At 38.9% G+C, this 14634-nt stretch overlaps 1 protein-coding gene across 3 annotated transcripts in view; it reads left to right on the forward strand.

Moving 5' to 3' along the window:
- SYBU (syntabulin) overlaps nucleotides 1-14634 on the forward strand; it is a 123773-nt gene that overhangs the window by 63495 nt on the left and 45644 nt on the right. For all 3 annotated transcript variants that reach the window (XM_066265803.1, XM_066265802.1, XM_066265801.1), the window contains exon 4: nucleotides 8930-9127. In XM_066265803.1, the coding sequence (XP_066121900.1) occupies nucleotides 8930-9127 (198 nt within the window). The remainder of the gene's footprint in view (nucleotides 1-8929; nucleotides 9128-14634) is intronic.

Consider the following 14634-nt stretch of genomic DNA (forward strand, 5'->3'; position numbering starts at 1 on the left):
CACCGATGTTACTTTTAAATATGTCTTCTGGAATTGTTTAGTTCAGCAATGAGCTCTGAGGTCTGAATTTAAAGACAAACCAAATGAAAACAAATAAGCTCTGATATCTGAAATAAAAAATTTAGAACCCAAAGTTTTAGAGCTGTTTCTTGGATTTTGAAAAAATACTTTATTAGTAAATTTTAGAAGCTAGTGTTTTATTCTTATATGCGATCACTTCAAGGAAAGTAAATAGGAACTTAGTCATCATAATTGCCACCAAATGTGTTTCATGGCCCTGGTTGTCAGGCACTTTAACTAAATATTAGGAGACTATATAACACACACACTTAAGGCAATTTTAATATTTTAAAATGTAGATTTAATATTTATAGACATAAAGCATATATGTTCATTTTGCAAAAAAATATTCATTGTTTTCAAAATTTTATTAGAAAGGCATTGCACAGTAATATGAAAAGAAAAAATTTTCTAAAAGTAATGTTATTATCTAACCCCATACAACAGTTTTAAATAAATTCTAAAATGACTTAATTGAAATAAAAAGTTAATCTATAAAAATATAGAATAAAGAATAGGTAAATACATATTTAGTTGACCCTAGAGTAAAGAAAAGCAGCCTGAGCCTTAAAGCATTAGAAGAAATTACAAAAAAGTATGGAGAGATTAGAGGACGAGTGGATTAAAAAGCTTTGGTACATATATACTATGGAATACTACTCAGCCATAAGAAATGATGACATCAGATCATTTACAATAACATGGATGGACCTTGGTAACATTATACGGAGTGAAATAAGTAAATCAGAAAAAAACTAAGAACTATATGAACCAATGCATAGATGGGACATAAAAATGAGACTCAGAGACATGGAGAAGAATGTGATGGTAACAGGGAGTGGGATGGAGGGGTGGGGAAGAGGAGAGGAAGGAGAGGGAGGGAGTGGGGGGAGGGTAGGGGCCCAAAGGAAACCAGATAGAAGCTGACAGAGGATGATTTGACTTTGAGTGAGGGGTATGCAGCATAATCAAAGGTCAAAATAATCTGGAGATGTTTTCTCGGAACATATGTACCCTGATTTAGCAATGTCCCTGCATTAAAATTAATAAAAATAAGATTAAAAAAAATTAGAAAAAAAGTTTGAAAGTCAAAACCATTATGAAGTTAAAAGGAAACAACAAACTGGATGAAGTATGACAAAGGATTGATGCCTTTCTATACAAGAATTGCTTACAGGTCAGAAATCCTTAACAGTTTAATAGAAAAATAGTCAAAGGACAATAGTCAAAATTCATCGAGTAAGTCAAAAGGCCAACAATGAACATATGAAAGATAGTGAGCCTCACTAGTAACTAAGTACATGCAAACTGAAACATCAAAAATATATTTTCCATTATTATCTTGCAAAAATACAAGCAAAAGAGCATTTAATACTGGCAAAGATTTAATTAAAAGTGGGATATTCTCATGCAATAAAATTAAAATGTAAGTTGTCTCAAACTTCTTAGAAGAATTAGTAAATTCCACTAATTACAGAGATAAATTCTTTGAGATAATTAAAAAGTTGACCAAATATTCATTAAAGTATTATTAAAGCAATTTTTATTATAGTGAGAAAGTTAGAAACAACCTAAACTATCCCACAAAAGGAATTATGGTAATTCTTTAAAAAAGCTATTTGTATCTACTTTAAAGTTACTTATGTAATGTTTTTGAAAAATTAAATAAAATACTTTCAAACTTTGTAAAACATACTTAAAACCCAAGAGAATACTGTGATGAGCTCCAATATGCTGCTCATTTACTTTATCCAGATTAAACAATAGCAAGGTATTACTATATTTTCTACATATATCCTCTTGTCCTTTTCTTTTTTACTTTGCTGAAGCGTTTTAAAGCTAATCTCCAGACATCATGTCATCTTATGTCTACCTGCATACCTCAGCATGCATTTCTTTTTTTAAAAGAATGCACATTTTCTTACATAATCACAGTGCTATTTTCACTACTAAAACAATTACCATAATTTCTTGGTGTGACAGAGATTGTTGAAATAGCCCAATTGTCTCAAAAGTGGCTGTTTGCTTCCTCATGGTATCATTTGACCCCAAAGCCAACAGACTTTTTCCATAAATGACTGGATAGTAAATTTTTTTGCCATTTCTGGCCAGAGGATCTCTGTCACAGTTGTTCAACTCTGCCTTGTAAGCTTGAAGGACACAGTAAATGCCATGTAAAGGACTGGGCATGAGTGGACTCATCGCCTGATCAGGTGGTGGCGCAGTGGATAGAGCGTCAGACTGGGATGCAGAGGACCCAGGTTCAAGACCCCAAGGTCGCCAGCTTGAGTGCTGGCTCATCTGGTTTGAGCAAAAGCTCACCAGCTTGGACCCAAGGTCACTGGCTCAAGCAAGGGGTTACTCGGTCTGCTGAAGGCCCACGGTCAAGGCACATATGAGAAAGCAATCAATGAACAACTAAGGTGTCACAAGGAAAAAACTGATGGTTGATGCTTCTCATCTCTCTGCGTACCTGTCTGTCTGTTCATATCTATCCCTCTCTCTGACTCTCTCTCTGTCTCTGTAAAAAAAAAAAAAAAAAAAAAAAGGGACTGGGCATGGTTGTGTTCCAGCAACATTTCATTTACAAAAGCAGGCAGCGAATGAGGCTGCAGTTTGCCACACCCCAATTTAGTGATTGATTGACTTTTTAAGATTTTTTTTAGATTTTATTTATTTGTTTTTGATAGAGGAAAGAGGGAGACAGGCAGAGAGAGAGAGATAGAGAAGTGAGGAGGAGCAGGAAGCAACAACTCCCATCAAGCCCAGGGTTTTGAACCAGCTACCTCAGTGTTCCAGCTAGACACTTTTTACTACGCCCTGAATCAACTCATTACTCTGTTCTCCATATATTTTATAAGGTGAACATTATCTTTAAAAGTTGAATAAATGCAGGGGTCATTTTTTTTCTTTTTTTTTTCTTTTTACAGAGTCAGAGAGAGAGTCAGAGAGAGGGACAGACAGGCAGGAACGGAGAGGGATGAGAAGCATCAACCATCAGTTTTTCATTGCGACACCTTAGTTGTTCATTGATTGCTGCCTCATATGTGCCTTGATCATGGGCCTTCAGCAGACCAAGTAACCCCTTGCTCAAGCCAGCGACCTTGGGTCCAAGCTGGTGAGCTTTTTTGCTCAAACCAGATGAGCCCACCCTCAAACTGGCAACCTCAGGGTCTCGAACCAGGGTCCTCTGCATCCCATTCTGATGCTCTATCCACTGTGCCACTGCCTGGTAAGGTGTAGGGGTCATTTTTTGTGGCAAGAATACTTCGTGGGGCATACTGTATGCTTCCTCTAGCATCCTATTAGAAGGTGCATGATGTCTGCTGTCCTGCTGTAGCTGATGCTACAAATACTTAGTGGGTACTCATCTCTCTACTGTATTGATTGTTGCCTGGATAATTTAATTAGAAATAATTACAAAATAGTAACTTTTTTATTTCTATTATTCCATCTTTCATTAACCAGATTGCTGCTGTAAGGAAGAACTTTTCAACATCAATGTAATAAAATATAGTTTGTATAAGAACATTTTTTATAACCAGAATATATGCTAATTATTTTTTTCTTTTAGTTGTCAAATTTCAATATAAAGAATTGGTCCCTCAGTCACTTCCAATGATTTCCAAGGTGTTGGAATTCTTGTGGATGAAAGGGGTATTTTTTTCTCATTGTAGTTTTACTTTATTTGAATGACTGTGAATTCAGATTTAAAAATATATATTCAATAGTTATCAGTTGGTTGCATTTATTATTTTTTTCATGCTCAAATTATTCCATCTTTGGCCAATTGGGCCTTCTTTGAGTTGGATCCTGTTAGTCTTGTATAGCTTTGTTTCTAGCCTAACAAGTTCCAGAGAGAAATTTTCAGTAACAGAGTAATGAAACTGTCTAACAATATATGTTGAAATTTTAACAAAACAAGATGCAAGCAACCAGGTCAAACATATGTATGTAAGAAAAGATCAATAAGAAAAACCCAAATTGTTAAATATTTTTTCTTGATAGTATGATTATAAGAAAATACTATCTCTCTTTATTTTTATAGCTTTTTGTACTTTTCTACACTCTATATTTTCCACAAGAATTATTACTTTAAAAATTTTAAAAATTACTTAAAATTTTAACAACTGGGCCTGACCTTTGGTGACGCAGTGGATAAGGCATCGACCTGGAAATGCTGAGGTCGCCGGTTCGAAACCCTGGGCTTGCCTGGTCAAGGCACATATGGGAGTTGGTGCTTCCAGCTCCTCCCCACCTTCTCTCTCTGTCTCTCTCTCTCCATTTCTCTCTCCTTTCTAAAAAAAAAAAAAAATTAAAAAAAAAAGAAAAAATAAATTTTAACAACTCTAAAAGACTTTCTTTAATTTACTAGTAAGTTTTTTTAGTGCATTTAAACTAAGGTTAAAATTATTTTAAAAGATAACTTATACACACCTTTTTCAGAACTGTATTTCCCATATTTTCAAAGAGTTATAGTCTATGCAAAAAGGAAAAATAAACAATTTTTAACCACCTCTAGGCTACAAAATTATAATTATGCCTGTTTCTCCCATCTGTCTTTATAGACCTTGAAATTTTTTCCCTTAATAATTTGGAAACCAATGAGTATGCATAGTTCTTATGACAATTTAGTTAGGCCTCAACTTTTGGGAGCTCCTGAATCTGAAAATGTTCTTTGTACTAATCTCAGCCTTGTGTACTGATAAAGTTCAAAGCAAATGAACAAGGACGATGATAACGAAAGGACCTATTCCTTAATGTAAATCAAGAAGGATATGTAAGTTAGTCTCCTTCGCCATAGATAAGGGTTATTTAGAGATGGCTTTGATGGGGGTCACTTTTACCTAAGCTTCACCAGTGACCACCCTGGGCCCTTGTAAGTGGGATTTTAAATTGTTGACCACATGAAAAAGTCATCCTATATTTTCAAATGGATCACACATTGTGAAACATGGAACATGGTTCTGTTGTTTGTGTGTGAGTGTGTGTGTGTGTGTGTGTAATGGAGTTACACTTACCATGAATAATAGAGAAAGAAAGGTAAGAGTTCAATAATTTAAGAGCTGATGTGTGAGTGTGTGCGTGTGTGTGTGTGTGTGTGTTTGCTTCTGTGTTTTAAAAGAAAATCTCCTCCCTCTCCAGTACAGACAGCCTTCTACACCCTCTTTCTAAAGTCCTTGGAGCAAAGCTTCCCTTGCCAAAACCAGACTAAAATGTTCTTACTTTTCTCTGGCATTCTTCTGGAAATTTGGAACACCTCATACTTTTGGGGTAGATCATTCAGGATTTCTGCCATTTCCTGCACAGAAACAGTTTCCTTATAGTGTCACAGTAGAAATTTTTCTAATTAATAATTTTGTTATACTAACGTAACTAATACAAGCTACAATTAAAAATATTGCATTTATAAATCTATGGATTCTACAGGACAGATTCAGAAGTCCAGGTAGCAGCAGGAAGCAGAAGGCACACCCAAAGGGTTTAACCGAAGCTGGCCTAATAAATAAATCTCTTTAATATGTGCTTGATCCCCGTGTAGTTTGGCAATTAGACATGAACAGCCAAAGAACATCAACTTGTCTTCACTATTCTGATTATAATTTTGGAAAGGAAAATTGTTTTGTCTGGACTGGTAACCCACTTCCAGCTATGATCATGAAGTTAAAAAGGAGGAGGAGGAAGAGGAGGGAAGGTGGAGAAGGGAGAAGGGATCTTAAACAAGACTTGTTGAAAAAAATAACCACATCTTCAGTGCTGCACACAGGAAAATAGCTCAGGGGCCGGAGGAGACTAGATGGCTCTCTGGTGTGTGGAGCTCTGCTCTCTTAGCTCTGGCCTTATTTGCATAAATGGAAGTGTGTTCTCTAGTAGGAAAATTGAGGGCTCTGCCCTTTCCCAAACTAGATTCTTCGTTAATGTTGGTCCCATTGGACAAAGCAAGCAAATGTCCCAGCTTCTCTGATAACTCACAGATTTTAGTGGACATGGATTTTCCTTAATAGACTTACCAGTTTATAGTAAATATCACTTGCTTTGTAAGTGCTATTATCCAACTCCTTTGGGCTGATTTATAAGCTCCATCAGCATGGGGACTAAGTATAAGGCCCTTGGGCTGGTGCAGTGCTGAGGCTTGATACATATTTGTTTAACCAGTGAAAGCCCAGGTCTTATACGTATAACCCTGTCGGTTCCCATTTAATATGAAAACAGGTAAGAAGAGAGGTTGGGTGAGCACTAGTTTGTGTAGTGATTCAAACACTGTCTGAGGGAACTAAAGTTAAAACTTTTTTAGATATTCACATTTTCACTGCCTGTCTCTGGAGATACTGGCTATAAATATTAGTGACAAGTGGGACACATACTCCAGCTGAAAACTTGCTACTGCCTTCCCTCGACGGCTCCCCTAAATAATGTCAGTTCCCAAATTTTAATAAGACCCTAGCACCTAATCCTTAACTCACTAGTACTGAAGACGTGGCGTGTACATATTCTTTCTTATTTAGCATTAGCAAAAGGCTAACAGAACCAAGCAGAGCACATTTGCTTTCTATTTACTTAAAGTATAATTTTGATAGTGTTTCTCAATACCAGAAATGGTTTCATAGTGTCACTTTGAGTCTAAGGGTTTAAAAAAAAATTACTACGTAGGATAGAGAATCTGAAGCACAGATTTTTATTTATTTGTCCTGTTTCTTTCAAAAGAAGTATTTTATGGAACTGACTCATAGGAAATGATTTTAAAGGCAAGAGGTCATTTTGAATGATTAGACCTCCTTCTTTTGGGTCTTATCTGCTTTGAGATAGGAATCAAGAAAAAGAAACTCTCCTGAGGCAATGTGCAGACCTACTGAGCCTTGTCAAAGGGCTGGAATCTGTCTGAGGGATTAGCAGCTTTGCACCTTTAGAGAGGACCTTAGATCTCTCTGGGTGAAGCATGGGACATGCACATGTAAGAGAAAGGCAGGGATAATAACCGATGAAATAGCTGAGCAGTAGCCACCGAGAAGGGTTCTCATCACTCTGTAATTCAGGGCCAGTTTCTTCGGGAGTTCAGGAAGAACACAGCACATTTAAAGGAGCAGCAGCGACAGCAGGCATGAACAATACACTAAGCACCATTCACTTCCAGAAATGGACGGCTGAGGTCCCATGTCACTGATGTGTCCAAAAGTCAAAAAAGGACATTAGGAGAACTAAATCATTTTACCAGTGCCAAGTTCTCTTGTTCCAGGAACTGAGGTATTTCATAATAAAAATTTAAAGAAAGGCCAAAAATGAAGAATTGGCCGTTCTTTTTTAGAGAGAGTCTAAATTCAGGCAATCTATATTTTATGCAGGCCTAGTTCTATTTCTGTCTTTATTCAAACTATAGAGTTTTAAGATAGCCTTCCGTAGATGGCAAATTATTTTTAGTTCCTTTAATACTCATAAAAATAAAATAGTTCTAAAAGTTATTTGTAATAAATGTCTTCTTTTTTTTTTTTTTTTTTTTGGTCTAACTAGTTACTACAGTAACTCTGGCCATCAAAGTATTTTTGTATAACAAAGATATATTTAGTAATGAAAATTACCACTAATTGATTAGTTGGAGTGGATTTACTTTGAAGTAATATTGATTTGCATTAAATTCTCATACAGTTCTCCTCATCAAAGTATAAGTGAATTAACCAACAGCCATAAATGTTTAATAAATATGGAAAGCACTTATAGGAGTCAGCAGTACAACTTTCTCCTTTGCTTAGTAAGCATCTACACAGTTTACTTCATCTCATGCATATTAATTTGTAACAATGACTATGGTAGCAATCTGCAACCAGAAAGTTAAGGGAACGTGTGTCATTTGAGTATCATTTTTATTTTACTGTTTTCCTCAGACAGCAAGATGCCTGATTGATATATTTGTGTTTGGGTGTGTATAATAAAACAGGACTACTCTCTGCTTCCTTGAACTCCTAACACCACTCTCTTATCTGTCACTCTATTAACCAAATGAATGGCCAAGTAAGGGATCAAAAACTGGGTGTGATCAATTATATTCAAGTAACTATTTCCCTAACACAGACAATACTGAAGAATTCTCATTAATGATCCAAGCTGCTGTGGTGAATTTTTATTACTAGCCCCATCAAAAATCTATGGACAGTTATGACCAAAAAGTAGACTATTTAATGTGTTGAAACAAACTTTTGGGTTTTGATAACATGAATGTTACAGAAATATTTGTCATCCAAAAATCTTATAAGGTGTTGCCTTAAAATATGTTTGTTTGTTTTTTTGTTTTGTTTTTTTGTATTTTTCTGAAGTTGGAAATGGGGAGGCAGTCAGACAGACTCCCACATGCGCCCAACCGGGATCCACCTGGCATGCCCACCAAGGAGCGATGCTCTGCCCATCTGGGGTGTTGCTCTGTTGCAACCAGAGCCATTCTAGCACCTGAGGCAGCGACTATGGAGCCATCCTCAGCGCCCATGCCAACTTTGCTCCAATGGAGCCTTAGCTGCGGGAGGGAAAGAGAGAGACAGAGAGGAAGGAGAGGGGAAGGGGTGGAGAAGCAGATGGGCACTTCTCCCGTGTGCCCTGGCCGGGAATCGAACCCGGAACTCCTGCATGCCAGGCCGACGCTCTACCACTGAGCCAACCGGCCAGGGCCAAAATATGTTTTTTTGATAGGTGATATTTTCCCTGTTAGAATGATTGGCCAAAATATGGAAAATAAAAGGAGAGTCATTCACAGGTGTTAACCTGGGGCTTGCTAAGTTGGAGGGCACATGTGTGAGCGCACCTGTATGTGGGTCACTGCGTGCTTCTCTTGTCCATCATTGATGTCCACCTCCTCACTAAACACTTGTTGGTTCCTGTCTTCCAGATGACACAGGCTGCCCTAGTAGCCAGTCCGTGTCTCCTGTGAAGACGCCCTCGGATGCTGGCAACAGTCCTATTAGCTTTCGCCCTGGAAGTGATGAAGACTTTACCCGAAAGAAATGCACAGTTGGAATGGTTGGTGAGGGCAGCATCCAGTCAGCCCGGTATAAGAAGGAACCCAAGTCAGGCCTTGTAAAGCCAGGTAAATGCACTTATTTATATTCATGTTGCTCTCAGTGTGGTATGACCACCAGAGTGGTCACATTTGAAATGAAACACGTGTATATCAAGACAGGAAACACTAATGCTGTATGCAGTACCCAGAAACATCTCCTTTTAAAAAAAGGAGGTGGGGCAAAGAGTGGAATATTTTCTTTATTGGTTGTTAAAAATTGAGTAAGTATAGTGACATGCATGCATTATAAAGACAGAAGATGGAGCAAAGTTGACAAATATAAACTGGATGATCTCACAGACATTTAGACTTTATAATTAGTTCAGCATAAATTATATTAAGAAATTACTTCATGGCCCTGGCTGGTAGAGCATTGGCCCAGCATGTGGAAGTCCTGGGTTTGATTCCCAGTCAGGGCACCCAGAAGAAGCAACCATCTGCTTCTCCTTCCCTCCTTCTCCTCCTTCTTTATCTCTCTCTCTCTTTCTCTCTTCCTTCCTGCAGCCATGGCTATTGATTTGAGCACATCAGCCCAGGGTGCTGAGAATGGCTTGGTGGAGCCTCTGCTTCAGGCACTAAAAATAGCTCAGTTGCAAGCATGGCCCTCGATGGGCAAAGCATCGGCCCCAGACGGGGCTTGCCAGGTGGATCCTGGTCGGGGAGCATGTGGGAGTTTGTCTCTCTATCTCCCTTACTCTCACTTGGAAAAAGAAAAAGGAAAAATTAATTACTTTCTACCATCTAAAGTGGTGACAAATTATGAATAGAATAGGTTATCTTGATGCCGATCTTTTGGGCTGGGCATACTTGCTAACCTTATTATTTTATTTACTTCTAAAGATTGAAATATGAATTAGATGTTATGTGCATGTATATATATATGAATTAGATGTTATGTGCATGTATATATATACAGATGTTCAAGAATTACAAAATATTAAAAGCTATGAGATGAAATGGAAATTATTATTGTATTGGGTGAGGTGCCATCAACATCAAAAAAGGTGAATTCTCAGGATTTGCAATATATAAGTAAGTATTTTATATCTCAGAAATATATATAATAAATGAGAAACTATAGTTTTAGTAAAACTGAAGTTCTAACTTCAACATAAAAGGACATGAGCGTTGTGAACCAACCTCTCTATATTGCATTATTTTCTTTAACATCCACAGTTATGCTATACATATCTATGAGCCTGAAAAGACAGATCAATAGCTTGCTTGAGTCCTCAGTCCTTGCAATTGTCTTCTAATTTTTGTTTGGTAGTGACATTATTGTGCAAGAAGCTATAGACAGCTTTATTTCAAAGGATCCAAAGCTTGGTCAGGTGTTCTTTTCCCTTGGGAGGTCCTGTGTCATCTTCCATCTCTGTCTGCTTTTGTTGTTCCCGATTAATTGATTTGCACAGCATATCTTAATGGATTATTCTTCATTTTGCATTTAGTCAACCAAAGAGAAGAATGTCGTTTAGTCTTAGAGCAAGATTTACACTGTGAAAAACAAATCCCCTGTGTCTTAGGCTCCTGATAAATGCTAGTCATGATGAACTTGTTAATAATCCATTGCTTTGGAATCATCTAAAAAAGAAAGGGAAGAATACACAGCAGGGAAGACAGCATATAAAAGAGAAAGACAGTTATTGTTAGAAGAGTGTTGGGCACCCTCAATACTTAGGACAGAGACAATGAGGTAAAGAATGTCATACAATTATCGACATGAAATAAAGCCATTACCTTTTGTACTGTGTGGGAGAAAAATAATTTTCTTCTACTCTTCTAAGTGCTTCTGGCTGGACTAATAATCAAATTGACATGAGCCAGATTAACAGGAGAAAATGACCAAACTTATCATGTATGTACATTTGGTGGTTCCCTAAGAAAATGGGACCCCAGGATGAATGAGGTAGCTGAGGCTATGTGCCCTTCTGGACTAAGGAGCAGGGGTCTGGGACTTTAAAAGGAAAGTAAGCAGTTCACAGGTGGATAAGAAAGAGCAAATATTTGATAAACAAATTTCTTGAGAGGCCACCCAGAAACAACGGGACATGGAAGAGGGTCTAACAAGCAGACTTCGCAGGCTTCTCCCTGTCTGCCACACTTAATTTATATCATGCCAAGGTGACAGCTCCCTTCCTTTAGGCAGGTTTTTTATATCCGAATTCTTTTAGGCAGATGAGGGGGAAATAAAAGGCTCTTCTTGACTCTTTTGGTTCTTAAAAATAATGAGCTTAAAATAATAAATTTCTCCAAAAAGCATGTTTTGGGTGGGAAAACTCTGCTTCCCCTCAAAACCCAAGGGCAAGCACTTCCTCCCTCTCTTCCCCAGCTCAATTGTCCTTTTTTTAATATTTAATATTAATTCACATGCCATAAAATTCACACCTTCAAAGTGTACAATTCAATTGTTCTCAGTATATTCAAAAGGTTGTGCAAACGTCACCGCGGTCCAATTCCAGAACATTTGTTATCACTGCCCCTGAGAAACCTCCTACCCGTTAGCAATGATGTGGCACTCTCCCCTCCCCCAGCCCCTGGCAACACTACCCCAGTCTCTGTCTCTATGGGCCTGCCCATTCTGGACATCTCATGCAAATATGTGGCCTTTAGCATTTGGCTTCTTTCACTTAGCATAATATCATCAAGGTTCTTCAATGTAGCATGTATTAGTACTTTTCACTATTTTGGCTCAATAATATTCTTGTGTGTTGATATACTACATTTTTAATAGCTTTTTCTTTTAAAGCAAATTTAGGTTTATAGAAAAATTGAGTGGAGAATACAGAGCTCCCAGGCACCCTCTCACTAATACTCCTTCAGCTTCCCCTGTTGTGATAGACCACATTTTGTTTCTCCAATCTTAGTGATGGACATTTGGGTTTTTCTACTTTCTGGCTATTATGAATAATGTGCTATGAACATTCATGTGCAGGTTTTTGTGTGAACATGCATTTATTTCTCTAGGGTATATTACCTGGGAATAAAATTGTTGAATCATATGGAGACTCTATATTTAACTCTTTGAGGAACTGCCAAACTCTTTTCCAGGCTGTGCCAGGTTACATACCCACCAATAGTGTTTGAGGCCCTGGCCGGTTGGCTCAGCGGTAGAGCGTCGGCCTAGCGTGCGGAGGACCCGGGTTCGCTTCCCGGCCAGGGCACACAGGAGAAGCGCCCATTTGCTTCTCCACCCCTCCGCTGCGCTTTCCTCTCTGTCTCTCTCTTCCCCTCCCACAGCCAAGGCTCCATTGGAGCAAAGATGGCCCAGGCGCTGGGGATGGCTCTGTGGCCTCTGCCTCAGGCGCTAGAGTGGCTCTGGTTGCAATATGGCGACGCCCAGGATGGGCAGAGCATCGCCCCCTGGTGGGCAGAGCGTCGCCCCATGGTGGGCGTGCCAGGTGGATCCCGGTCAGGCGCATGCGGGAGTCTGTCTGACTGTCTCTCCCTGTTTCCAACTTCAGAAAAATGAAAAAAAAAAAATAGTGTTTGAGGGTTCCAATCTCTCCCCATACATCCTTGTTAGCAGTTGTTATTGCCTGTCTTTTTTGTTATAGCCATTCTGGTAAGTGTGAAGTGGTATTTCATTGTGCTTTTTAATTTAAACACTGATAGCTAATGATGATGAGTGTCTCCTCATGTGCTCATTGGCCTTTTGTATGTCTTCTTTGATATATTCCTAAGAGGGGGGTTGACAGACAGAGATAGACAGACAGAAAGGGAGAGAGACTAAAAGCATCAACTCATTATTGTGGCACTTTTAGTTGTTCATTGATTGCTTTCTTATATGTGCCTTGACCAGGGGCTACAGCAGAGCTAGTAACCCCTTGCTCAAGCCAGCGATCTTGGGCTCAACCCAGTGATATTGGGCTCAAGCCAGAGACCATGGGGTCATGTCTATGATCCCACACTCAAGATGATGAACCCATGCTCAAGCCAGATTAGCCCATGCTCAAGCCAGATTAGCCCATGCTCAAGCTGGCGACCTCTGGATTTCAAACCTGGGTCTTAAGCATCCCAGGTCAATGCTGTGCCACCACTTGGTCAGCTAATTTTTTTTTAAGCTGGGAGTTATCACCAATAAAAACTGCTTCTCTAACATGTGGGGTGTAGGTTAAGAGCAGGAGCTCTGCCATCCTCTTTTTTTTTTTACTCCTAGCATGCAAGGTTGGTACATATTGGGGGTTCATTCAACACTCATTGACTTCAACAGCAAAGGTGATTCTGGAATTGAGAAGAGCAGATGGTGCTGGAAATAATATCAGCTTTATGGATTGCATGTGAAAGTAATGTAAGATTTGAATGCAAACCGAAATTACTTCATTTTTGTTATCCACCCCAAATTATGAACCAAAATATCCACCAGTCATGCTAAAACCACTTTACAGTGATGATAGTACAAAGAAACAGTGAAACAGAAGACCAGTGCAGTGCAAAAAGAACAAACCAAGTTTAAATGGTAGTTAAGATTATCACTGACTTTCCCTGTTTTCAGTACACATAATAAAGAAGATTTATTTTAACATAAGAATTAAAACTTGCCCTGGCCAGTTAGCTCAGCAGTAGAATGTTGGCCCAGCATGTGGAAGTCCCAGGTTTGATTCCCAGTCATGGCACAGAGGAGAAGCGACCATCTGCTTCTCCACCCCTTCTCCTTCCCCCTTCTCTCTCTTGTACTCTCTCTTCTCCTACTGCAGCCATGGCTTGAGTGGTTTGAGCAAGTTGGCCCTGGGCACTGAGGATGGCACCATGGCCTTTCTTAGGCACTAAAATAGCTTGGTTGCTGAGCAACAGAGCAGCGGCCCCAGATGGGCAAAGCATCGCCCAGTAGGGGGCTTGCCAGGTGGATCCTGCTCAGAGGGCATGAGGGAGTCTATCTCTCTGCTTCCCTGCCTCTCACTTAATAAAAAGGATCAGCCACTTGTCCTTCTGAGAATGTTTAAGGCCTTAAGTCTTCATGAAAAAAATACAGACAAAAAAAAAAAAAAAAGAGAGAGGAAGAAAAATGCAGGAAGGAAGGAAGAAAGGAAGGAAAAAAGAATCATTGTTCTTAATTCTGTTCTGATTCTTGGATCTTTTGAGAATCATGAAGGCCATGGACCCATACTCCAGAAGAATGCCCATATGCACAAAACATTGCATACTGTTTCTGAGATTTCATCAATCTCCTTTACCAGGACTTATGAATCTTAATTTAATAACCCTTGCCTAGAAGCAGACTCGGAAACACCACTTTCGTCAACTACTTCTAATTTCATTGCTCAGAGGTATGAATATCACCTGATCTGGTAAGGACCTTGGGATGTTTTTATTTATTTGCATTTGTCCAAGGTCAAAGGGATCCCTAAAGTTTATTTTTTAGTCGACTATAATTCCTAATGTAATCACTGAAAAAGTTGCTCAGGAGTTTGAATGGGACTCAGTTCTGTGCAGTAAGCTCTTTGTACTATTTAGAAAAGTCTGGCCCTGGCTGGTGGATCAGTGGGCAGCACATTGGCCTGGCATATGGATGTCCTGGGTTCGATTCCCTGGTCGGG

Source organism: Saccopteryx bilineata, chromosome 3 (genome assembly GCF_036850765.1).
Source record: "Saccopteryx bilineata isolate mSacBil1 chromosome 3, mSacBil1_pri_phased_curated, whole genome shotgun sequence".
Taxonomy (NCBI): Eukaryota; Metazoa; Chordata; class Mammalia; order Chiroptera; family Emballonuridae; genus Saccopteryx; species Saccopteryx bilineata.